This window comes from Malaclemys terrapin, chromosome 20 (assembly GCF_027887155.1).
Source record: "Malaclemys terrapin pileata isolate rMalTer1 chromosome 20, rMalTer1.hap1, whole genome shotgun sequence".
In the NCBI taxonomy this organism is placed as follows: Eukaryota; Metazoa; Chordata; order Testudines; family Emydidae; genus Malaclemys; species Malaclemys terrapin.
The window spans coordinates 18,024,742-18,050,650 of record NC_071524.1 but is presented as its reverse complement, the minus strand read 5'-3'; the positions used below and the strand labels follow the sequence as shown (position 1 = coordinate 18,050,650).

The following is a 25,909-nucleotide window of genomic DNA, read 5'->3' as shown; positions in this document are numbered from 1 at the left end:
ATGGGAGTCTGCCCGAGGGAACATACCTGAGCTTGTAACATGAGAACCCAGAGGGGTTGGAGGCCAGGTGACTCCGGGGCCCGGGAAACTGAACAAAGGCTGTGGGAGGGGTCGCTGAAGGGAGAGTGCTGGAAGCAGGCTGGAGAGATGGCTGGGAGGCAGAGATGGCTCTGACCCCCCAAAGGGGGGTGGGCTGGCATGCCCTGGGACCCCAAGCTGGACCTAACTGAGGGGGGCCCTGTTGTCTGTGCCTGCAAGACCTGTCTTGGACTGTGTTCCTGTCATCCAAATAAACCTTCTGCTTTACTGGCTGGCTGAGAGTCATGGTGAATCGCAGGAAGCCGGGGGTGCAGGGCCCTGAGTCCCCCAATACTCCGTGACAACTGGTGGCAGCGGCGGGATCTACTGCACCCCGTGGAGGGCGCTTCCTGCAGTAAGTGACTGGGGAGCAGTAAAACGAAGGGGGATGACAGGAACACAGTCCCAGTTGGGGCTGAGGGGCTTGGGGTGCAGGAAGGGGCTCTGGGTTTGTGGAGGTCTAAGGGCTGGGGCGGGGGTTGGGGCGCGGGCTTACCTCGGGTGGCTCCCAGCCAGCGGTGCAGCGGGGGTGCAGAGACTGGCTTCCTGCCTGGCCTGGCACCACAGACCACGCTGCGCCCCGGAAGCGGCCAGCAGCAGGTCCGGCTCCTAGGCAGAGGCGCGCAAGCAGCTCCACACAGCTCTTGCCTGCAGGCCCAGCTCCCATTGGCTAGGAACCGGCCAATAGGAGTGCAGAGCCAGTGCTCGAGGCAGAGGCAGCGCGTGGAGCCCCATGGGCCGCTCTGCCTAGGAGCCGGACCTGCTGCTGGCCAGTGTCATAACAGGTAGGGACCAGCCTTCCTTAGCCGGGTAGCACCGCCGATGGGACGTGCGACGGTCTGTAACGATCTGGGCCTTGCATTCCGTGACCCAGTACTGGGTCGCAACCCGCAGCTTGAAAACCACTGACCTAGATAGCTTGTCTCTACTACCTTGGAGCCCCTTGGGACGTCGAATCGCCTAAGGATGTGTTAGCCTTGCCTGCGTGAATAAAGCTGCAATGCTTCACACCCAGTTAGAGGTCTGCTTGGTGCAGGACGGTAGGCAGTACGCCCTGGCTCCCATGTCACAGTACCTGCTTTAGATATGGGGACAGGAGCGCTGGCCCTGATCCTGCCAGTGCAGGGGGGAGATTTTTCAAAGGCACCAAGGGCAGCTAGGCAGCGTAGCGTGGGATTCCCTCGGGGGAATTGTGGGAAGGCATTGCAGGACTGTGGCCCTCCCGTGTTATCGCAGAGCTAACCTGTGTCCAGAGTGGGCACTAGCCGCTACCTCTAAGGTGATGTGTCGTCTCTCAGCTAGAGCCGCATGCAGGAACGAGTACTCCTGTGCTGGGCTCTTGCCAATCCGCAGGCCAGGAGCCGGGCTGGTGACTCCCAGGGCTGGCCTGTGAGCCGCCCAGTCTGCCCAATGTCCCCTCCTGAGCATGGTGACACTCCACAAGCCTTCGCCTGCTCCAGCCCGGCTCTGCACTCCTGAGTCTAGTTCTGACTCCGGCTCCGACCCCTAGGCCTGACCCTCCCCAGCTTCCATGCCGGCCAACTCATGTTACTAGAACGGCTGCACAGAGGGGGGAGTTAGTGTGGGGCCGGTGTCAGTGTGAACGCTTGAGCTATAACAGAAGGGAAGATAAGCCCTTAGGCACATGTGAAAATCCCAGCCCGAGCCCATGGGAGTTGGGTGCCTGACTCCCATCTGTGCCATTGAGAACCTTCCCCAATAGCACGTGCTTAATGTGAAGCCCGTAAGCTGTCATTGCGGTTAACTAAACACGTGCACGAGAGCTGGCAGGCTCAGGGCCTGGACGGATTGTGTGGCCCTGTATGCTCTGCGCCGTGTTCTTCAGTCTGCCTTGTGCTCTGTAGCCAGGGGCTCCCGCAGCCTTGGTGACGCTGGGGCAGAGCTTTCTGTGAATTTCTGCCGTGGACCTGACCAGCATCTAACCCCCGTTTCATCCTGCCCGGGGTGATGGTGCTCTCTTCAGGAGCTACCACCACCGTGCGCTGCTTCTAACGAGACTCCCTGAGGTCAGACCACCTGGGCATGGTCCCTTCTCACTATTTCATTGTATGAAAGGCAGGATTAACATTAGAAAAAGGGGCGCAGTCACACGTGCTGCTGGAATGAGCTGCCCCAGACTCCAGGAGAGAACCTACTTTCAGTCTCAGGGCAAACTCTTGCAGCCCTTCCCTAGCGCGCTGCCATAAATCCTTGCTTTGTGCAGACACTTGGGTAGATTAATCAAAGCCCTTACGTTTCCAGAGAACACTGGGATTTCAAATCATCGGGTCGTCATGGTAACTGGCTGTTCAGATTAAGGGATATTTCAGAGGGTTGGATTCCCAGATCCACTTCTAAGTTCTTCCTCCTTCAGAAAAACCTTCCTGACTCTGCGGGAATTCCAGCCAGGGGCTCCATAACGTACACTTCAGTGAAATGACAATGCTTAGAGCCCTTCATGCTACAGAGAACAGAAAAATGAAGGTAGATCAAAAGTGCATGTGGTTTTTCAGTCTCGCTTTATACCGATCAGCCATTTATACATGGCTTATAAAGGGTTAAAAAGCAATGCCTCTGGAAGATCCTTCACGTCAAGTGGCAAGATCGCCGCGCTAATGCCAGCATCCTCACTGACGCCAAGCAATGATCCTCATGCACCAGCTTCGCTGGGCTGGACGTTGTGTGTGGATGCCAGACTCTGGCCTCTGCTCTCAGCTCACCCATGGCCAGAGGTCCCGGGGTGGCCAAAGGAAACGCTACAAAGACGCACTGAAAGTGTATCTTAAGCAAACTGATGTGGACATCATAAGCTAGGAGGAGCCAGATCCTCCATCAGGCAGTGGCCTGCTTCGAGAAGCGCCTTGCCCTTGAAGCTGAAAAGAGAGAGAGAGAAGGAAGGAAAAAGAAAGAACTTTCTCCTAGCAGGCAGCTGACCGGCCAGGAAATGTCTGTACCTACTGCGGGCGGATCTGTGGTTCCAGGGATCGGACTCCTGAGTCATCTCAGGACCCATCTGTAAATCCATGGTAGAGATCATCCTCGAATCGAGGGGTCGCCAATCCATCAATAAAGGATTATTCGCGATGACTAGCCTGTCAGAGACACGAGTAGCATGTTCTAGATGATTACAAGTGCCACACTAGAAGGGGTTCTGGTTGGTTATAAGCAACCTCTTGACTTGTTGGATTCTGACAATCTCTAGTCATTGCACCACCATTTATTAAAACCTATGTTATTAACCCTTCACAAACCATGTATAATGACTTTGCCAGTGTTTCCGCGTGCCCTGGGGTGGGATGCATATAGCCTGTGAGCTGTACAAGAGGGGAGACCGATATCTCACGTAGGGGTGAAAAATGAGGACGGGGGTGGGGTGTAATAGGAGTCTATATAAGAAAAAGACCCAAAATCAGGACTGGTCACCCTAATCTCGCTGTCATAATTATTTCTCCTGACTAGATCCAGGGGCTTGTTCTGATCTCCTCTTGCCAAATTAATGGCCAGTGGGTATTTTCATCTTCCTGGTGGCATGGACCTGCTAGAAAAAGGTCTATAAAATCCTGACGGAAAAAGGTACCAGAGCAGCGGTGTTTATCTTTTCATGGGATAAAAACGCCAGGGGTCACCCAGTGAAATGAACCGGCAGCAGGTTGAATACAAACAAGAGGAAATACTTTTTAGCACAGCTAGCCAGGAACTCATTGCCAGGCCGTGTTATGATGGCCCAGAGTAGAATTGGGTTCAAAAAAGAACTGGATGAGTTCAGGGAGAATGGGTCTGTTAAGCCAAGATGGTCAGGGACACAGACCCTAAACCTCTGAAACCAGGAGTGGAAGACAGGTGGCTCACTTCATAATTGCCCTGTTCTGGACACCCCAAGCCTCTGGTCCCGGCAGCTGTTGGAGACAGGCTACTGGGCAAGACGAGCCTGCTCTGACCCAGCCTGGCAGCTCTGATGTTCTTCAAGCCAACACGAAGGAGCACAAGTAAAACCACCCTGAGCCCAAGCTGTGCTAACTTGTACAGGGGAACGCCGGAACTTGGAGCAACCCCTAACTGTCTACTACAGGTCACCCCTCTCGTCTCTTCTGCAGCTGCGTGTAGAAGTGCCCGGAGTCCGGGGGGGGAGGTGAGACTGTACTGAGCTAAATGGAGACTCTCCAGCTCTGTAACCGGGGAATCCAGCTACCTCTACAGTGCAGATCTGTTTTCCTCTTCCTTCGAGTGTGTTGCTGCACGGAAGAGAAGCAGTTTAGCATGAATAAGTCACTCCATTGGTCTGACACTAGGCACTCGGCTCACATGCTCATGCATCGTTTGTTCCCCTGAAGGGACGTAAGCCGCGTTCCGAGTACCATACGCCGGTCCAGCCTGTCTGAGTTCATCCCATTTAACCGGGGAGTCTGAGTCCCACGGGAATGGATCAAAGCGCCATGCATGGATCGCATGGCAAAGGGACAATAGACACGAAATCCCATTCACGTCCAGAACCTTCTGTCCCTGTCGGAGCAAGCAGCGACCTCTTTCGAGCTGACAGAGGAGACAGTGGGCCAGACCCTCAAGAGAGCTTAGCACCCAGCAGGTCCCATTGCTTTCAGCGTGGGGGGGAGATTCTGCACTGCGCTCAGTGAGAGCTGTTGGGTGCTTGAGAATCCTGCTTAGAGCCTTAGTGTTCAAAGAGCCTTAGTGTTCAAACTGGCCCCCTGCTAAGGCACTGAGCACAGGAACGCATTTTAATTTGGTGGCTGTGTGATGAGAGAAGGCTGGTTCAGTGCTGCAGAGAGATTCTAAGAGTACAAATTGAATTGTGCGCCTCTCTGAATAGGAAGTATTATTGATGCAATATGCAGGGGCCTTAAATACCTAAAAATACCCCCCTCCCCCGCCCCCCGGTCCTGTTTCATGATTCAGTGCTGCAATAACGCATGCAGATCTCTCAAGCCCTGTATCTCAGGAGAGTCAGATGAGGTCTCCCGCACCTGGCTTTGTGATGCTTTCGAAATATGGCCCCTCTCTCTTTTTATTGGGGTTCAAACTATCTATGGAAGAAATACAGAGAAATTAAAACTTGACCGCCTACCTGCTGCTGGGCATAATGGATGAAGCCTGCCAGCCTTTAACAAAGAATTTTTAGCAGACTTTTTGGATGCCTCTTTAAAGGGAAATTTCTGGCCTCCAGGTCTCCGGGTGCGGAATTGAGTGGCTCCACCCCTCTGTTCAGTGAGCCTTGCATGGAGCATGGGACTCGTTATTGGTTTGCTGTTTACCCAAGACAAAAGTGCCAGATCCTTCTCGTGCTTCGTGCCCGATGGCTGCACCACCTGCAGCTTTGTTTGAGTCTGTGCTGCTGCTAATTTGCACCACGCTGAACCGCCCTGTATCTGGAACCTACGTGTTCCTTCCACTTACCAGCTGTAGTCATCTCACTTGGGTGCCAACGACGGTTAACGCCCAAACGAGCAGCAGGCTGCTGGAGTGGCTGCCCAGGCACAGAGAACTAGGAGCCGTCTGCCCAGCAGGGCAATGCAGTAAATCAGCGGCATGAGTGTTCAAGGGGCAGGTGCCCAGCGTAGCAAAGCGTATTGCTGCAGTTTCTAAGTTAAGCTCTATCGCTGGCCTGCTGGGTAATCTTGGGCAAGTCACCTCTGCTCCCTGCCCCTCGCTTTCTCCCTGAACACTGGGGATCTCTGGAAGAGCCACGCAATTCATCCCCGAGTTACTGGGCTCGACGCAGGCTCGGATCCTGCGGCCTCTCTTGGAAGCCTGTAAAGAGTAGAGGAAGTACATCCATCCAGTGCCTGAGCTGTTTAGGCAGGGAACGCGCTCTCACTGGCTTCCTGCAGTCTCTCTTCACAGGCCAAGCCCTGCCCAAGTAATAGCCCGTCTCTGTGGGAGGCAGCAGGAGAGCCGAGGCTTTCATCCAGGTTGGGTGTTCTGCACAGCACGGGCGCGTGGGACAGGACAGCTGCGTGGGAAATGCAGAGGTGCAGCCTTTGGGTGCTGTCTGTGTGATGGTTTCTATGGCCAGAAGGGGCCATTGTGCCCTGGGTAGGGCCGCTGGGACAGAGCCCTCTGCCATCCAAATCTTCTCCCCGTGTAAGAGTCGCATCAGGCAACCCTGTGCTGGGTGACTTTGCACCCGTTCTTCAAGCGGCCCATTACTCGGCCCTGCCTATCCCCACTCTGGGCAGCTAATGCTTAGAAGCCACTCAGCAGGTAAGACAAGTGTCCTCTTCTTTCAGCCCCACCTTCTGTTCATCCCCTCATCCATAGACCCCCACCCCCCAAATACTGCGTGCTGAGCCGCTGCCAGCCCTTAATACTGCAGCTCTTTTCAGCCAACAACCCTGCCTTATCTCGCCCCTGCTGGCGTGTGGGGGTTGGCTTGCTCTCCGTTATGATGCCGATCTCCAGGACTAGAATGTTGTTAATCTGAGGCTAAATTTTGAGCAGACATGCTACCAAACTAAGAAGACTGTCTCGAAGGAAGGTTAGAATTGTTCCTCTTGCGTGGTGGTTTTCTCTTTGGTGCCAGCCTGTGAGCTGAGGGGAGGGCATGCCTCGTGGCTGATTAGACAAATGTGAACTGTTACCACTTCTGGGCACCTCTGAGGGCCAGGATGAGATTTGCAAAGTGCAAAGGTCTGGGCACACTGACTGCAGCGAGGGCGTTCCAGCACGTCTGTGGTTAGGCTGCCCGGAGGGGCAGTGCTGAACTGTCAGGTCATGTGCATCACATTTGCTGCTTTTAATGATTCCATTGTATTTTTCTCCGCACACCAAGGAACAATCGAGCTCTCCGTGCCATTCTTTCTCATCAGTACGGAGACATTTCTGCTGTGCCTGATTAGTTCCGTCTGTTTCATTACATCTGGTTGTACACAGCACAGCAAACTGAGCTGCACCGCATGCTCGTCTCGCTTAGGTTTTTTATTCGCCATCTGATGCATGCACCAATGTGGGGGAGAGAATAGGCCATTGCTGCAGAAGTGTGTGTTTCCCCAGGAATGTGTATATTACTAGAGAGGTCAAGAGAGGGAAAGACAAAGGGAAAGGTGGCAAATTCAAAACTGATCAAGGGAAATACTTTTCCACACAAAGTATAGCCAGACTATGGAACTCCTTGTCACAAGAAGTCATTCAGGCCAAGAATTTAGCACCATTCAAAGGGGATTGGACATTTATATGCATAACAAGACTATCTAGAGTTGTTAGTTAATATCCCTTCCAAATTTTGTTAACATTAACTTCCTGCTTCCAGGCTTATGTTGATCTCTAGATATTAGAGATCAGGATGAGACCTAATGTCGGGGGACAGATTATCCCACAGCTGCTACTGTGAGGTTCTCACACCTTCCTCTCAAACATCTGTTTCTGGCCATGGTCTGAGACAGGACACTGGGCTAGATGGGCCTCCAATCTAATCCAGTCAGGAAACTGCTCTGTTGCCGAAATTTACAATGATGTGAGTTAGCTCCATTTTTCTCCTCTCATCGTCCCACCCCTATACCCATGTGACCAAAAAAAATCCCTTGATTCATAGGGTCTCAGGATGGGGTTGCAAATAGGTGTGGCTGTCAACTTGCCCTTCTCATATTGCTAAATGGAAAGAGGGTACCTGTTTGGAAAAGGTTGTAAAACCTCTGCCTTAAATGTTTGATGCATTTGGAGAAAGGTTGCAGTGGGATATGGTAATCGCCGAGTGAGGGCTGCATTTGCATCCTTGGCTATAGACGAGGCTGATCACTCTATCTTTTGTTCATTTGTTTAAAAGCACTCGCTGAATTTAGTGCTGGGACCTCCCTCTCCCACGAAAACGGTGTCATTACAGAGTTCGCATTAGGAGGGGAAGGTAGTACAGTTTGACTCCATGTAGCTTCCACTGACGATGAAAGCTCCAGTGAACACCAGCACAAATGCGTTGGAACCGTAGAGAGCGTTTGCGATTGCAATGACTTTTTTGATCATATGGCTCACACAGAGGAGAACAGGCTGTCAACGTTTTCACACCCCGGTCAGGAGCTGGGCTGAGATGCTGATTCTGTGGGAACTGCTGCGTGCACAGCACTTCTGAGCAATTGGGTTACTTCCCAGTGGGGTGGCTTCAGCACAAGTGATGAGAAATAGTAAAGGTTCGGCACACCTGCCGTATCGCGCAACACTCCAGGAGCCCACTCTGTTTAGCTTAGCAAAGCGTGTGACTAGATCCCAGTCTCCGAGGACCAACGCCGGGAACAGAAACGTGGGCTCTTTGCCAAATGAGACCCAGTGGCTGAAAATCTAAGCTTGAGAATTCAGACAGGCAAGGGGCACACATTTTCCACAGGGAGGATAATTAACCGGTGGAACGATTTCCCCAGGGGTGTGGTGGATTCTCCACAACTGGCCATTTTTAAATCAAGACGAGGTCTTTTTCGAAAAGCTCTGCTCTAGTTCAGACAGGAGTTAACTCAAGGGAGTCCTGCGGCCTGTTACCCAGGAGGTCGGCTTTATGATCTGCGAATCTGTGCCTAGCCAGGAATGGGGGGGTTTAACATGGGGCCCCTAGGTTTGTTCACAATAAATCTTGGGCCGGCCCGTCAGCGGTTGGGGTGGCATTTTAAAGAGCCGGGGCTGCTCCTGTCTCGTGAGAGCCATAATTCTGCCAGTCCGGAGTGTATTTGTGCCCTTCCTGAGTAAATGGATCCACTGAGGAGAGGACTTCAGATCGCCAGCGCCACTCGGCGCTGCCACCTGGGTAACACTGAAGCCGTGATAAAATCAGGGGCTGTTCCCAGCCCCCAGGTTGCTGAGGGAAGCCTGTTAGTGATTGGAAATTCATTCTCTGACATGCTCCTTCACAAAGGTCAGAGATGCAAATCGACGTGTATTGAATTTCCGTTGCTGTGAAGGATGTCAGCCAAGCTGACAGGACTCCCACCACCTGGCTGCAAACAGCCCCAAGAATTAGCTTCCTTCCCCCAGCTTTTCCTGGCTTGGGTACTTGGAAGCGATTTCCAGCACTCCTGAGAAAAGCACAGCTCCCTGCCAGCTGCCGGGAGGTTCACCGAGCAGCTCGCAGTTGGGATAACAGGCGTAATACAGTGGGCAGTAGTGTCATAGATGGGGCATGGGATTTTCCTTCCCTAAAGGTAGGGCTCTGATTTAAACTGTTACATGTCCAGACTAAACCCACAGTGATCCATAATCCAGTTAGGGTTTAGTGATTCTGCAGCTGGAGACAGTGCCTGGGTTTGGCCAGTTACTGCCTGCCATGTAGCGCTGCAGGACGGCTTGGATGCTGCTGGAGGAGGAAGGTGTTGTGCCTTCAGGTCTGGAAGACCTGGGTGTGCTGGCACCAGAGCTAGCCAAAGGAGAGGTGGTCACCCTTACTAATCAGTCAGCTGGCTGCTTGCTGGGTCCTGATGGGCCATTCAGCTCAGTGCACCCCTGAGCTCCTCTGCAAGGCCTTTCTTCTCCTGCTCAGGTTCTCTCTAACCTCTTTCTGCCACGCTGCCTGGATCTGTATAGACCATCCTGTTTGTAGTTCCCCTTCTGGGACCTCTGCGTACCTGTCTGCCCACCCTTCGACTCCGAGCTCCTCAAGGCAGGAGCCATCTCTTCCTTTATGTCTGGAAAGCACCTAGTCCCCCTCCAGATGACCCTGAACCACTTGCCTCCATTGTCATGATATTTGGAGCAGGTGAGGGACACCTCAGTTACCCTGGGGGGACATTGTTGTCCCGCTGCAGCAGGAGGTGGCCTGTGAACGTATTTGCCATTGCACATCACAGCGGAGTTGCAGGAGGCTTGTGTTTTGAATGGAATTTGTTATCGGCAAGCTCCAAACGTTTCCACTTGGTTTTTAGAGACCGTCGTCTTTCCTTGCAGTTCTTTGGGCCTCTTCGTACTTTGCCCACTAATGATCAGGAGCCACAAATTCCTTTGACTATTAGTTTGAGTCCCAAATTAAATGTGACGCTGTGATTTCCTTACTTGGGATGTAGCAAATAGGTCAGAGCAGTGTTGGATGATTTTGCATGAAGGTTGTCATCTCTAATTATCTCTGTAACACTTCACCCACTTCTGCAGTCTCAGATCCCTGCAGTTAATATCATTTTCCAGGGTGCTGCTTGCTTTCTTCAAGGGGTCTTTGGCACGTTTCCAGGGGACCTGTCAGTTGACTTTAGTGATTGTGCAGAAGTATTTAATAAAGGCTGCACAGAATAGATAACATCCCACTTTAACCCGGGGCGACTGCTCGGAAACAAACAGCCAGTTGAAAGGGAGATTCCCCGAGGGAATGCTCAAGCATGGCTGAGTTTTCCCTTCTCCCTAATCCTGCTGTTCTCATGCTAGGCTCTGCCATCGGCTCTTCCTGCGCCGACACGGCCAGTCGATCACCAGAATCCTTTTCTCTCTGCAGCCTCCTAAAGGAGGCTCTGCCACCTGGGTTCAAGGAATGGGTCAGCTGCCATTAATAATGCAAGGTAGGGCTCTCTTCAGCTGGGCGTCTGAAGTTCTGCCTTACCCAGCCCGGTCTCCCCTTCTCCTGATGCTGCTTTCCTAGCCTCTAGAAGCATTGCTCTTCCTCCACAACCCCGAGAGGCATAGCCCACTGTGACGAACTGGGACTGTTCTTACTGTGGTGTGTAAATGCTGACAGGGGAGTGTGGCTAGGATAGTCTGCATTGGGGGATGGGAGTCTGCCCGAAGGCGAATACCTGAGTGTGTAACATGAGAACCCAGGAAGGGGTTGGGGGCCAGGTGACACCTTGGCCCGGGAAACTGAACAAAGGGTGTGGGAGGGGTCGCTGAAGGCAGAGTCTTCGAAGCTGGGTGGTGAGATGGCTGGGAGGCAGAGATTGCTCTGACCTCCCAAGGGGGGCTGGGATGCCCTGGGACCCCGAGATGGACCTAACTGAGGGGGGCCCTGTTGTCTGTGCCTGCAAGACCTGTCTTGGACTGTATTCCTGTCATCCAAATAAACCTTCTGCTTTACTGGCTGGCTGAGAGTCATGGTGAATCGCGGGAAGCCGGGGGTGCAGGGCCCTGAGTTCCCCAATACTCCGTGACACCCACCTTACAGCGGTCTGCCTGGAGAAGGTGTTTGTGCTTTTTAGGGTCAGGTGGGTCATAAAACTCGCTAGGGGAAATCCTGGACTCATTGACTTCAGTGGCAAAACTTCCATTGACTCTGAAATCTGGATTTTGCCCCTCGATCTCCTCTTAGGTACTTTGCTCAGCTGCTAGGGTCACTGGGGCAACGTACTATGCAGTCATTACCAGCGCCCCGGTGAGGGAGTGCAGGGCTGTTATCCCCATGTCACAGAGACCAGGGTCACCCAGGGTGTCTGTGGCAGAGCCGGGAACTGGACCGTGTCTTGTTTTCTGTTGCGCTTCCCCTTCCAAGGGATCCTATTGTCTCATTATTGGATTTCTGTGTTGCTGCTTTTCAAAAGTTGTCAGAAGTTCTCTACAGCTGTGACTGAAGCGCGGAGGATGTGGCATGCAAATGCAATGCAGCGACTGCTGAAAATATGTCACGCAGAATTGTTCAGCTAACCCGATCTGCCAGTAGGCTGGCTTGCGAAGGATTGCTAGTGAGCTCCTGGCAGCTACTGCTCTCAGTTTCTTCTCCCTGTGTTTTCCTAATCCTGAAGGACAGCTCCTGGGGCGTCAGATGGAATAAGTTTGGATGGAGGTTCATGCTGCTGCTTCCTGTGTAATATCCTAGAGGTAACATGAGTGGTGGTGCAGCCCGGCTGCGTGGTAAGGCGTCTGGAATCAGAAAGGCCTGAGGCCATGTGGAGCAGATAATAGATGGTGGATTAAGAGCCTGGCAGTCCATGTTTTAAGGGTTTTCTTTATAAAACATGTTTGTTTGGGGTTAATTTTGCTCTTGGCTTTTTCCATGTTTGCTTGTTTGTCTGCACTGATCCCAGCAGGAAGAGTCCCAGAACTCCAGCTGCATTAAATAAAAAATGAGAGATGAGCAATCCCCATTTAAATTTAAAAGAGCTCAGGAAAATCTGGGGCCAAGATATAGATAGATGTAAATGTCTGTCTCGCCTTGCTACGCTCTGATCCACCCAGCGAGGCCTCGTCTACCCCCAGTTGCACCAGTTTAACGAAAGGTGTGTTTTGTAAATGGATTTAAACTGGTGCAAGCCTTGCGCAGGCACTCTTCAGTCGCTTTATACCTGGTTGTCTGTTCCTTGCCGATGTAGGCTGAATGGCTAGAAGTCCAGGTTAAATAGAGCAGAGAGCCCACGCAGGACACAGACCCCCAGCTGTAGTTAACCCTGTGCAATCTTTGTGTGAAGGCCAGAGATGCACCAGAGATGTTCCAGCACTGTGCTCTGCTCTGGGATTTCAGAGCGGTGCGCTCTGGGATGTGTTCGCTGGCCTTGGAGGATTTCTTAGTGGTGCAAACAAGAGCAGGCTTCTGCTCTGCAGGCACCATCTGGCCAGTCAGCAGGGCTTTTCCGTGGCAGCTGGGCCTTGCCTCGCTTGGGATGCAGGGTGTGGCTGGGACACGTTAGCCAGCCCAGCTCTGAAAGTCTAGTGTAAACATGCCAGCCAAGCCCTCTTACCCTAGTGTAGGCAAAGCCTGGGCCCAGCAAGGTGAGTGGCTGGGCCCATCTCTGCATCGGGTCCCTTCCTTTAGCTTGGCGTGGTGCTTTCAAGGGGCTCCTCTGCTCACTGGGGGCTGTTCCCCGCTGACCGGCTGGTCCTGGGAGCGGAGCATTGGGGTGGGCGGAGCTGTGCCGGGGGAAGCAGCCTGTTCGCTGTGCAGAGGAATATTTGAGTAGCAGGTGGTGGTGATTGATGGAAGGGAGCAGAGTTGGACCGCCCTCGCCCTGCTGCAGAGCCTGCCACCACGTACCAGCGCTTAGCACCCCCATCAACTGTTGTGGCCGTGGGGAAAGGGCAGGGCAGTGCCCGTGTGACAGGGAACCACCCGTACAAGTGCCTGACGGTGCTCCAACCCGGGCTGGATCTAGGCGATCTGTCGTCTCTGCTTGGGTTCCGATTCCTGTTCACAGGACTGGAAGGCACACCAGTCTGGTTTCCTGTGTGTGTGTGTGTGTGTGTGTGTGTGTGTGTGTGGTGGGAGGAGGGGGAGGGGCGGACAGTGGCAAACGCAGAGGGTACAAGACGGGCCTGAGGCATTGCACCCATCTGTACCTGGTGTGGCACTGCAGACCCGCGAGTGCCCTGCGTGGGGCAGAAAGTGGCCGTCGGGCAGCGGGTGTGGTCCAGGGAGATGCTGAGCACTGTGGCACCCCCTGACGTCCGTGGGAGTTGCAGGCCCTCGCCCTGGCAGGGCCAGCCCAGAGGAAGGGGCATGCAGAGCGCTGGGTGAGCCAGGAGCAGCCGTCATGCGCCGTTTGCAGAGCTATGCAGCCCTGCCCCTCCCATCTCCCTGGGCAGGAGAGAGACTGCAGAGCGCCAGCCTCACCCCCCACGGGGGTGACTGCAGACGGAGGGCTGGGCTGGGCAGGGGCAGCGCGCTGTCTGAATAACGGCCTCACCCCGACCCACAAGTGGTGTGTGCTGGCTTTGTGCATTGAGTAGTCCCAATGGCTCCGCTTGGCTGAGGCCAGGTGGAAAGTGGTCGCTTGTTGGGGGTCCGGTCAGCCCTTAGGATCCATAGGCCGGAGTCGTGCAGCCGTGTGCATGAGTGGCAGGGGGCAAACAGGCCCTGTCTGGGGCATGTTACATCTTGCTGTGGGGTGTGTAGCTGCGCAGGGGGCATGGCAGCAGATCAGGCCCCGGGAATCTGAAATCTGTGCAGATGCTGGGAGGCAGAACTAGCCGTCCCTGCTCTCACTGCACCTCCCTGCCTTTATTAGCCCATTGCAGAATTGGGATCATAAAGTGACTTCCCCTCGGGGCTGAAGGTCAGTTCATGCTGCAAAGAGCTCTGAAGCTGGCGAGTGCTATGTGAATGCTAACCAGTTATTACAGGACCTTGGCCTGGCACCGTAATCAAGTGTGAATCGTCCGCGTGCTGCTCTGGAGCTGAGACACCGGCTCTGCGCTGCTCTGAGTGACCGCACCGAGTCAGGCCCCAGCCAGCTTGGGGCATTTCTAACAGCATCCCTCTGCTTTTTTAATCATTGTCCGCCTTGACCCATGCTGCCACCTCTTGTGATTTTAGCACTAATCTCAAGAGGCATCCATGGCACATGGGGGAATGTCTGGGCACCTGGGACCCCATCCTCTCCCCCATAGCTACTGAGAACCACCCACGCTGGGTGTCAACCTTAAAGCCCCAGCTCCTGGAGTCATATGAATGGGAGAATCTCAGCTTGTGTTTCAAGGAAAAGTAAGTTTCTAGCCCGCCTGGATGGGGTGAAAAGAATGCAAATGGGACCGCTGCAGGCTAAAAGCCAGGAGGCAAATCAAAAGAACCCCCCAGGGGCCACCAGGGGCCATCTCTGGTCACTTGGGAGCTGTATTAGGCCTTGTCCCTTCCAGCAGCTGCTGCTCCTTCCGTGGTGCGGTGCCTTTCCTCTGCCATTGTCCTCAAGGCTTCAGTTTGGCTATTGGGCTGCAAGCTAGCGTCCTCCTGCACCTCTCACATCTCCCTCCCGCAGCCTTGGAGGGCAGAGAGACGCACACATCCAGCTTCCAGGGTGGGGTGACAGTGAGAGAAGGGAGGTTCCCAGGCCCCGCTAGCATGCCTGCTCTGCGAGAAGTGAAGCCAGTGACTGCTGGCTTTGAGCACCTGAGAGCGACCAACTGGGGCCTCGGGCCCAGGGGACGTTCCCGAGCTCACAGTCCTGTTTGATCTTGCGATAGTGCTGCTCTGGAAATGACTCCCTCGATTCGGTCACAGCAGCTGCAGGCATGGCAGCATTGTCTCCAGTTTCCTCCCTGAGACGCCAGGATTTCTAGGCTAAACAGATGTGGTTGTTCAGCACGGTGTAAAATTGGAAAATATAGTGCCCCAAAGTGGAGCCTTTCCGTGAACTCCCTGTTTGCACTGAATGCAGCTGCTTTCAGCACTGACAGGGAGAGTGAAACTTTACCAGAGTGGGGCTGATTGCTCGGCTACAAGGCTCCTGTTTGCCAACAAACCTAGCAAAGGAGCTTTGCAAAGCTCCCACAGCTGCTAGTGCAGAGCGCGCTCTGATTCGCAGCTCTCGCTGGTTACTAGATGAAGTAATGCCTGTTCCCTCCTCCTTGCAGCATGGACAGGGAGTCCATTCTGATTCAGGTGAACTTTGGGGCAGCTGTCTCCGCTCGTCGTGAAAGCTGCTCGCTGGATGTCTTGTCCCCTGGTGAATGGACTCTTTCCTCTGCTTCCCCTTCAGAAAGGAGATTCTAGTGTTAACAACCCAGCTCCGGGTGGCTCTGAGGAACAGGTTCCTTGCACTGCCTGTAAACAACATTCCGGATGGGACCACGGTAACTTGACTTGGATGGTTTCCTCTAAGGACTGCACCCTTAGCAAATATGCCAGTTGGGAAAACGCCTTCGGGGGCGTAGAAAGCTGGCACCGCGCTGCTGCGGCGGGCGAAATCTCCATTTACTGACTTCTGAGCGTCTCTGTCACCAGCTCCCCACCTCCCCTCCCCAGTCTCATGTTTGCTAACTGCAGCTAACAGCCATTTTTGTTGTTTGCTTAGGGTTAGTGCTTCCCAGATTGCACATGTAACAGAAACCAAAGGGCCAGATCCTGCCCGTGTGCTGTTGTGAGCCGCTGTGTTTCACTTGCCTGTGCCTGAACACAGCTCCCGGCGGGCTGTCGTGACTCCAGGCGGGGACACCCACCTCAGGGTGGCATGTGAGAAGCTCTCCAGGAGGGCGTGCGCTTTGCGGAGCGTGTGTGGGGGAAGAACTGGAGGAGCTGCGCTGGGTACGTGAGCTTTCTCTTTGTCCTGGGTTTGCACCGTGCCTAGCACCGTAGGGTCCTGGGCCGTGCCGGGGGCTCCCAGGTGAAACCGCCGGGAATTCTAAGCCTGATCCGCTGCGCTGGGTGAGAGCAGCCAGTGTGCAAGGCTCTCCGCTTCCGCTGCCCTGAAAGCCCCTGGCCCCTCTGCTCCAAGAAATACTGCAGCCAGCGAGGGCTTGGAACAGGTCCCGCGGAGGTGTTTGTAGCCAAGGAGCTGGAGGGTGACCAGCAAGTGTGAAAAATCGGGACCTTTTGTTTTTGAGCAGGGGGGTATAGTTGCCTATATAAGACAAAGCCCCTAATATCAGGACGGTCCCAATATCGGGACATCTAGTCACCCTAGGCCCTTGATGCAGGGGCTGCAGCATGCTGGGTTTTCTGGGTAATCCCCCCTTCCCCCAATGCTGCCCCGCCATAGTGTCTGCTGGGCCCAGGAATGTGTCCCACGCACCCCCCGGCGTAACGCTGTCTGTGTTTGGGGCAGCCATCCAAACAGCCAAGCTGAACCTCATCTAATCTTCCTGTTGCTGCAAACAGCTCCTCTTCCCTGCTCATCTGCCCTGAGCAGCTCCTTGCTTGGTGAGCAAGGGAACCCTCCCGCCTTCTCTTGCTGCCCCTTGCCCAGATTTAGGGGCATGTGCAGAGGGGCAGCAACTGCGGCACCCCCGGCAGGAGGTAGGCGGGTGTGATGCTGTGCTTCCTTTTTCAACGTCTGCCCGTTCTGTGTCTCCTCCCACCCCCAGAAAGGCTTCCTGAACAAAGAGGCTTTGTAAAACCCACGGACTGGCGTCTTTCCAGCCCCTTCGTCCAGACTGGTGAAGGTAGACCCAAAGAGCTTTCCCTCCGCAGCATTTACACGAGCGAAGCTAGGGTGGTTTAGCGGGTTTTTTGGGCCAGTTGAAGTGCGCTCGAACTTTGGGGAATGCTTGTTTGAAATACTAGTGTGTGATCTGCTTTGAGGGCGGCTGGCCATAGACGCCCTTCTGGCTCCGTTGCTTTGTTCAAAGGAGCGACCGCATGGCGCGGGGGGAAGTGGTCTTTACTAAGGTGGTTCTTTGGCTCTCGACAGCTCAGTCTCGTGTTCTTCCTTTATAAAAAACACCTACACCTGTAGGGGAAGTCTGCGGCTTCCCTCTACTGCACTTGTGTAATGGAACAATGCTGAGTTACCTCAGGTGTTCCCTGGCAAAAGGGAATGTGTCTAGTGCTTAGAGCAGGAGGGGCTGGAAAGCAGGACTCCTGGGTTCTCTTTCTCAGCCCTGGAAGGAGAATGGGCTCTAGTGGTGGGAGCAGGGAGTCAGGACGCCTGGGTTCTAGTTCTGACTTTCCACTGACTTGTGGTGGCCTTGTGCAAGTCCCTTCACCTTGCTGTGCCGCCCGCTCCGTGTTTGGGAAGTGACCGGCACGCTGGGCCTTGGGGGCGGTGTTCTGGAGCTAGAGGAATGGCCTGGAGCGTCTCAGCAGGGCAGCCTGGCTCCCCATCCAGCATCGTTCATGTTGGAAGAGTGGTTGTACGGGAGTTCTCCGTGGTTCCTGCCTCCCCGCAGCTACCCTGTCACGCTTACGGTGACCAGATAGTACGTGTGAAAAATCGGGACGGGGCTGGGGGGTAATTGGCACCTATCTAAGAAAAAGCCCCAAATATTGGGACATCTGGTCACGCTCGCCCTGGCACAGAACAAACCACTCGGCGTCCCTCAGCTGGAGGAAATAGCAAGGGTGACTGAAGAGCGAACTTGATTCTGCCATCGCCTGAAGTGAGTTCTTTCCTCTTCTGCTGGGTGATGTGAGCGAACGCCTCCAGAGCCTGGCTTTTCCCGGGGCAGGGGGGGCCCAGCCGGGCTGGGGTGCAGCTTGGGTCCAGCCGTGCGAGGCCGCACTGCACTCCCATTTAGATTGCACCGGCAGGGCATAGATGCTGTTAGGAAGTGACACTTTTTTGATCCCCGCCTGCTGTCTTTTGCAAAGCAGCACAGCTGGATTTCTGACCCCGCCGCTTGACAAATGAAACCCGTGGGCAGCGCATCCGTCCCATGCTGAGACTTGGTAAAGAGAAGCTGAGCTAAAGTTTATGCAAAGCGGGACTTTGTCAGCTGAGCGAATCCTGCTTGTGCAACATAGCTTCTCTGCTTGTCTCTGGCCTTCTCTACGCTAGGGATCCCAGCCACCTCGGTGAACGGGCAGAGCTGCCCTGGGCTGCACTTTGTACCAGTTCAGTTCACCCCTGGTTAAACCTGAGGGCAGTTAGCTCAGTGCAAATCGTGGCTTTGCCCATCTATGCTAGAGGTTTTCTCTGATACACCAATGGCAAAACCAGAGCAAGTCCCCTGTGTAAACAAGGTCTAACTCAGTCCATGATTAGACTGTGGAACTCATTGCTACAGGATATTGCTGGCTGTATTCAAAGAGACTGGAGGTTTCTGCCGCCTCTCTCACCGCTGGGCTTGCAGATGGATTCTGCAGCGAGCCTCCTGGCATGGCAACTCCTGGGCTCCCCCCAGACTCCTGCTGAGAATCTGCCAATCGTGGGGCAAGGGGGGCGTAGCGCCGCGTGCAGTGTCTGCAGTGGCGGCTTGTAGCGCGCTACCTTGACAGATGCCCTCTTGTTAGGATTCCGTGTCTTGCATTTAATTAAGACTTTCAGATATTGATTTAATATCCACTCTCAACAGCTGTGATCTTAGTAGGCTTCTCTTGTAATTGGTTTAGATTAATGTAGAGGTCCAGGCTTGTGTGCATGCTTTATACAAGACGGCAGTGGAATAGGAGAGAGGGAGACGGGGACCTGACAGCAGGAGCACACAGGCGTACTAATCCTTCAACCACAGTCTGTTCCAGAGCTCTAGCCAAGTGTCCTTGAAACCAACTGGCTGGGCCCTGAGCAGTGCACTACTTCAGCAGTGTCAGCAGGGCCGCTGAGATCAGGGCCCTGGCATGCCGGGCACCTCGCCACTCCCTGCCCTGGCCCAAGGTGGCGCAGGAAGTCCCTGGCGGAGCTGGGAATTGAGCCAGGTCAATGCCATTCCCACAGGCTGCTCTTCCTCTGTGGAGCTCCTCCCTCCTCAAAGCCTGTCTGCTTGGGGAAAGGATGCAACAGCTCCTCACTCAGCTGGGGGCTACTTCCAGAGGGCCAGAGCTGCCTGGAGGGAAAGGGACCCCACCACGTGCTCACTGAGCATGTGCACTGTTGTCCCCGGGAGCACAGGAATCCATTTGAGGGGTGAAATGCACCCAGTCCCCCCTTCTCCATAGCTCAGCCCTGCCCCGGAGCTGCCTGGTGCCACCTTCCTGCTCTGATCGCCTCTTCGTGCAGGCGCCCACATCGGAGCGTTGCGGGGTCCGGGGCAGTAGCAACTAGCCCCGTTCGGGAAGCACGCTCCTCCTAGAATACCAGGCACTTAGGTATGTCTACACTGCAGCTAGAGCCCTGCGGCTGGCCTGGGCCAGCCAACTCGGCTGGTGGACCTGCTTCATTGTGGGACTGGAGCCCCTGGGACCCTCCCAGCTCACAGGGGCCTAGAGCCTGGCCTCCAGCCCAAGCCAGAACAGCTACTCTGCAAATAAACAGCCCTTAGCCCGAGTCAGCTGCGGGTATTTAATTGCAGTAGAGACCCGATCCCTGCTAGGGGATCACTGAGACACCGAGAAATACCCACTTTTCCCAAAGAACGGGAGAGTGCAGCCGTTTCATTGCTTCAGGGCTGAGAAACTGACAACTTGGGCAATCGGCTTAATTCCAGTGGTGCACGCTTCCCCTGGGCGGCCTGAGCCATCGCTCACCCAGAGCCCCCCTTTGACGCCGGGCAGTGCTCTGAGATGCAGCCATCAATCTTCTTTCACTTGGGGTCCTTCAAGAGGCTCCACTGAGCTGCCGTCCTGCCCCTAGAGATCCTTTCTTGGTACTGAACAGGAGTACTTGTGGCACCTTGGAGACTAACACATTTATTTGAGCATAAGGTTTCGTGGGCTACAGCCCACTTCTTCGGATGCATAGACTGGAACATACAGTAAGGAGATCTATATACACACAGAACATGAAAAGGTGGACGTTGCCCGACCCACTATAAGAAGCTAATTAATTAAGATGAGCTATTAGCAGCAGGAGAAAAAAAACTTTTGTAGTGATAATCAAGATGGCGCATTCCAGACAGTTGACAAAAAGGGATGAGGGTACTTAATATGGGGAAATAGATTCAATTTGTGTAATGACCCAGCCACTCCCTCTCCTGGGCTTGAAGAAGTTACGAGGTGGAGATCTAGCTGTATTTCTCCCTGTCCTTCTCCGTCTGGGTTCTGGCCACGTTGCTGCAGCAAAGCGTGCGGGGAGTGAATTGTGATCATCCGTCGTGTCTCTAGGAGTGCTGGAGCAGTTTCCCAAGGGGCGCGGAGACGTGAAATCTCTCTGGCTCAGTCGCTAGTTCTTGGGCTGCATGCGGTGTCTCTAGCTTGCCCTATGCAGGAGGGCAGACTATAGTATTGTAATGCTTCCTTCTGGCTTTAAACTCCGTGGCCTGATTCCCTCTTGTGCCTGCTTTGTGCTCGCTTGGGCCTGGTACCGCTTTGCAATCCCTTTACGCTGCTGTGAGTGACTGCCCCAGGGGTAGCGCAAGGGAGAACTGTACTGGGTGGCGTACAGTGCCTAGCCCAATGGCCCTGATCCCTGATTGGGGCCCCGGTGCCACTGGGGGGGAGTGTGTGTGTGTGGGGTGGGGGTTGGACAGTGACTCTGCCACCTTCTGTCTGATCAAATCTATACCTCAGAGCACTCTCCTCACCTTATCTGGGTACTTCCTTACCCAGCGCCTGCTCTCAGCCTTCAGCGCCGAAAACCTCTCGGTGGAGGTTAACAGCTCGCTAGTATGAGTCTCCAGCAGGGCCCTGCAGTCTGTTTGGCATCTGATCTCCAGTGCCTAGGGTGGTGTAGTGTCTCCTGCCCTTCTGTGTAGCTAAGTGGCTGACCTATTTCTTCCTTTCTATCGGAGAACGCGGAAAGGCAGGTTCTTCGCTTGAAGCTGCTGACGGAAAAGAGACGAGGCCGGGAACTTGTAAGATGCCAAGCAGCTGCCCAGGCCTCTGAGATAGATGTCTCCTCTCCCCCGGCTGCGTGTTTGCAGTGAAACCGAGGCACTTTCCCAGTGTTTTGTGGTGTAGGGAGAGGAAGGGAGGCTGGAGCTGTTTAAAGTGCGGGTTCCTGGGGCTGGCTTCCTCTAGGGTTTCTGTGGTTGGCGGAGTGGCTTCTTTGCTCAGCCGCTCTGCAGATGATTCTGGGAGGTTGATAAAGCAAGAATTTCCTCTTGTAGTGTATCCTGTCTCCAGCCTCCCCTCTGCCTTGTCGATCCAGTCTGCAGCCTCCAGCTCTTTTACAGTTGTGGGGTGGCCAGCGGTGGGGCAGGGTTTGTAAGGGAAAGGGACAGGGGGAGTGGTGTCTAAAAGGCCTTTTGTGCAAAGAGCCTGATTGGAACCAGTGGGCCAGGGCCGACTTCTCATAGCCTGGCTAAAATCACCACAGGGATTTCTGGGGCTCCTCTCCTCGGATTTATACACTCCCCCTGCACGGTGCCCACTCAGTTGCAGCTCTCACTCCCAGTCCCTCTGGGTTTGGTTATGGCCCCTGCCCTGCCCAGCACCCAGATAAGCGCTCAATGCCTACTGGGAGGAGGCAGCGTTGCCTGAGGGTTAGGGCGCTGAGCTGCTAGTCAGGAGCCGTAGGTTCTGCTCCCAGCTAGGTGACCGTTGGCAAGTCCCTCCCCCTCTCTGCAGCTCTGTGTGTGTGTGGGGGGGGGGGGGGGTGGAGTGTCTTGTCTGCGAGTTCTTCAGAGCAGGGACTGCCTCTCTCTGCGGCTGTGCAGCACCTACCTCAGTGGGGCACCATACAGCTCTGGCACCGGGGGGCTTGTGTGTGCCACCAGAGGACAGGTAAGAGATTCTCTGCAAATCACTTGGCTTCAAAGAAGGGCCAGATGGGAACAGTGCTGTGCTATATTTTTCTTATCCAGAAACATTTCCACTTTCAGTGGCCTTGCTCTGCAAACACTGACAGATCCGACTGGCTGAAATCCTCTGCTCTGCTTGAGTGCAGCAAGGGAGCTCAGAGTGGAAGTGTCATGCCATCTCTGAAGCATCCCTTCGGCTGGAGGTCTGCCGAAGGCTCACCATGCGATCCAATGGGCCGCACTCTGCAGCTGCAGACAGAAGATCCAATTGGTATTTCAGAAGACATTTGAGGCTGGGGGGGAGGGAGACAGGGCCACTGGTGATTCACATCTACAATCCTCAGTTGGTCTCTAGCCAGCGAGATCCTTTGCCCACCTTCCACAGACTTGGGAGTGTTCCAGCTGCAGTATTAGATGCATTTATTATTCATCTTAAATGTTGTTGCCATATAAAAATGGGTCAAATGATTAATTTCACTGTACGGCTAACAGCAGTGAAAAGTCCGAACAGAATTCTCAGACGCACAGATGAGCCCGACAGGTCGGGGAAGAGTCAAGGGAAGTCCCACCTCGCCGATGCGTTCGAGTTCTCTCAGGGAATCAGCCAGCATGTGGCCAAGGGGGATCCAGTGGCTAGTGTACTTGGCCTTTCAGAAAGCCTGACAAGGTCCCTCCCCAAAGGCTCTTAGGGAAACGAAACAGTCCTGGGACAAGAGGGAAGGTCCTCTCATGTTTAGTCTGCTCGGCGGTCTCTTTGCTTGGCCCGGGTTGGCAGGGCCAACAGTGGCCTCCTTTCCATTTTGGTGCCTGGGCAGATTGTCTGAACTCAAGGCTTTCCTTGCTTTGGTGGGTTTAAATCCATTTCGTGCTGCAGCTGTCGCTCAGTTTCTTATGGCTTATCTGATACTTGCAGCACTACCCAGTCTAGCTGTTCTACCCCTGGGGAAAGGTCTGACCTGCTTTTCCCTGAGGAGGGGTCTTTGGGTGAAATGGGACAGGTGGAGCCGGAGTGTGGGACTGAACTGTTATCAGTCAGTCAAGTGGGCAAATTAACCTTCCTGGACCTCAAGGGGAATCTCCAGTTAGCTGGTATCAGTACAGAGCATGTGACACACAGTTGTGCATTTCAGTGGCACTCGTTCTTTGCACCCTCAGTACAGTCACTACCTCTGCATTTCACGCGTGTTACACTTACACTTGGCACTTTGCTTCAAATACACAAACTTCTGATCAGGACAAAACTAGGAACCGAACCTGCAAAGATTTTACATGCAGCCTAAGAAACCAGTGCCTGTGACTACTGCCTGGTCTAGCAGCCGCCAGTCCTGTCCCCTAATCCGCACTAGCGTCGCTCCCTGTGGCAGTCACACCGAAGGGGACTGGACTTGTGATTAAAGCGCCAGCGGGTCAGAATGCCGGGTTCCCGTTTGTGGGGAAATTGGCAGGGGTGGGGGTTAATTGGGTTTGATTCCGAATCGAAAGACCTGGGTGTCAGGCTGCCGAGCAGCGAGCAAGGCAGATTGCCCCGGAGCCTGGAAAACCCACTGGCTGTGGGTTCAATCCCCACTTCTGCTGCAGACGCCTCACAACAGCCCTGTGAAATGGGGAGGAGTCAGCCGCTGTCTGCGTGAGGGGGCTCCAGGGGAGAAGTGAGGCCCTTTGTAAAGCCGCAGGCCTGCTGCTGAGAGTAGCATTGCAAAGAACTTACAAACTCAATCTTTCTCCAGCATCTTGCTAATGTTTCCCTTTATTCTCCCTGTTTTAGGAGGCCTGGAAAATGGTACTGCACCCACCTGGCCTGCGGCTGGAGTTATCGTCCCTGGAGCAGCACCAGCTGGGAGCGAGGGCTGAGCAGTGACTTTCCCCTCAGACCACGTCCAATCTGTGGCCTGCAGGCGCCCGAGGAGCGAGGATGGCAGCATGGGACGAGCAGGCAGAAAGTCCTAACGCTGGCTCTGGCAAGCCCTGGCCTTTCCGCTCTGCCCCCGCTGCACCCAGCAATGGCTGAGGGGCCCACGGCGCACCAGAGATGAGTGGAACTTTCCCCCTGGAAGTAGGGTTTAGTGCTGACCTTGGACTATGACATCCTATCGACCCATTCCGCATGCAAGCGTGGATGTTGGCGGACCGGCGCTGAAGGGGAGCGAAGGTCTGGCTGGCACGCGGGGCGATTACTTCTCGCCAGGGTTCTGGGCGCAGAATGGCAGCATCTCGCAGCCAGCTGGGGACGGTCTGCCCGGGCCACGGCCCACCACCACCACACCTGCCATGCCGAAGATGGGCGTGCGCGCCAGGATCGCCGACTGGCCCCCCAAGAGAGACGCACTGAAGGATCCGGCCGCTCCAAGCCCCTTGAGGGACATGGAAGCATCGACGGGCATCAGCAGGACTTTTCTTTCACCCAAGGGCTTTCAGAATGGGCAGCAGCCGCCTCCCACCAGCCTGGGCTCCTCGGGGTTCAGGGGCTTGCACCGGCTCTCCAGGAGGAGATCCAAGGACGTGGAGTTCCAGGAGGGTTGGCCTCGATCGCCTGGCAGGGCCTTCGTCCCGCTGCGCAACAGGAGTAACAGCGAGATCACCCTCAGCGAGTGTGACTTGGAAGAGACCCTGGAGCCCCGTGGGGCCAAGCTGGGGAGCGGCCTGCCCCTCTTCCGCGAGTACGGGAGCACCTCCTCCATAGACGTGCAGGGCATCTCGGAGCAGAGCTTGTTCGACATGCTCCGCGAGCTCCGCGCCGAGAAGCCGGCCCAGCGCCGCCTGGCACCCGAGAAGCCGAGCGACCTGCTGCGGGCCGACACCAGCACAGCCTCCAGCCTGCACGTGGCTGGCAGCGCCAAGGCGGACGTGAGGAATGGCCTGGGGCTCCCCCCTGAGGACTCCCCCTCTCAGCCGAAGGAGAAGCCCCGCAAGAAGGGCCCCAGGGGGGAGGCAGGGGGAGACTCCATCTTCAAGAAGCTGCGGAGCAGCCGGAGCGATGGGGAGCCCGGGAGGGCCTTGGTGGAGCAGGAGGACGGTGGCAAGGCCTGGGTCTGCCAGAAGAGCTTTGCCCACTACGACGTGCAGAGCCTGCTCTTCAACCTCAACCAGGTGGCAGCCAACCGGGCGGTGGTGGCACAGCGGAGGAATACCACGACGGGCGCCTCTGCCGCCTCTGCCGTCTCGGCTGCCCTCTCTCGGGCGTACGGGCTGGGGGGCCTGGACCCGGCCTTCGCCAGCACCGAGGACCTCAACTACAAGGAGAACCTGGAGCACGACCTCGGGGACAACAACAGCAACGACCTTCTGCTCAGCTGCCCCCACTTCCGCAACGAGGTGGGCGGCATGTGCGAGCGCAACGTCAGCTTCTCCAGGGCGTCGGCCGGCTCCCCCAGCGGGGCCGCGGGCGAGGGAGGCTTCCTGGAGCCCACCCTCAATGCCTACTGCACCAACGCCAGCATCTCCGTGCTGGAGGTCCCCAGGGAGCTGCAGAGGAGCCCCAACCGGCTAACCCGCTACAACGTGGAGCACGTCGACCTGGGGGCCCGCTACTACCAGCTCTATTTCCACGGCAAAGGTAACGTCCCCGCAGCGCCTCGGGCAGTCACCTGCAGCCCCGCAGCGCCTCGGGCAGTCACCTGCAGCCCCGCTCGTCCCGCTCGGCTCCCCAAGGTCAGGCAACGTCTGCGTTACTGGACTGGCTCTGACCAGCCCAGCCTCCTGGCTCCCAACGCAGGCCAGCGCCTGCAGGAAGTGCTAGAGACCCCGTAGTGATGGGATTGCCTGCCCCCCTGAGAAGGGGTCTTCCGAACCCTCACTAGTTAATCATAGAATCTCAGGGGTGGAAGGGACCTCAGGAGGTATCTAGTCCAACCCCCTGCTCAAAGCAGGACCAATCCCCAGATCCCTAAATGGCCCCCTCAAGGATTGAGCTCTCAACCCTGGATTTAGCAGGCCAATGCTCAAACCACTGAGCTGTGCCCTCCCCCAGGCCTGGGCTGCTAACGCCTTGCTCTGGGCATTCTTTGGAACGATG

General features: G+C 55.2%; 1 protein-coding gene across 6 annotated transcripts in view; it reads left to right on the top strand.

The window, feature by feature from the left end:
• The window catches only part of SIPA1L3 (signal induced proliferation associated 1 like 3), a 100,343-nt gene that overhangs the window by 41,915 nt on the left and 32,519 nt on the right, over positions 1–25,909 (top strand). For 4 of the 6 annotated variants that reach the window (XM_054009672.1, XM_054009675.1, XM_054009674.1 and 1 more), the window contains one exon: positions 23,663–25,450. In XM_054009672.1, coding sequence (XP_053865647.1) covers positions 23,977–25,450 — 1,474 coding nt within the window. In that variant the 5' untranslated portion in view covers positions 23,663–23,976. Of the gene's footprint in view, positions 1–15,251; positions 15,478–15,698; positions 15,929–23,662; positions 25,451–25,909 lie in introns of those variants that run through there. The other 2 variants (XM_054009676.1, XM_054009673.1) reach the window with 2 other exon arrangements.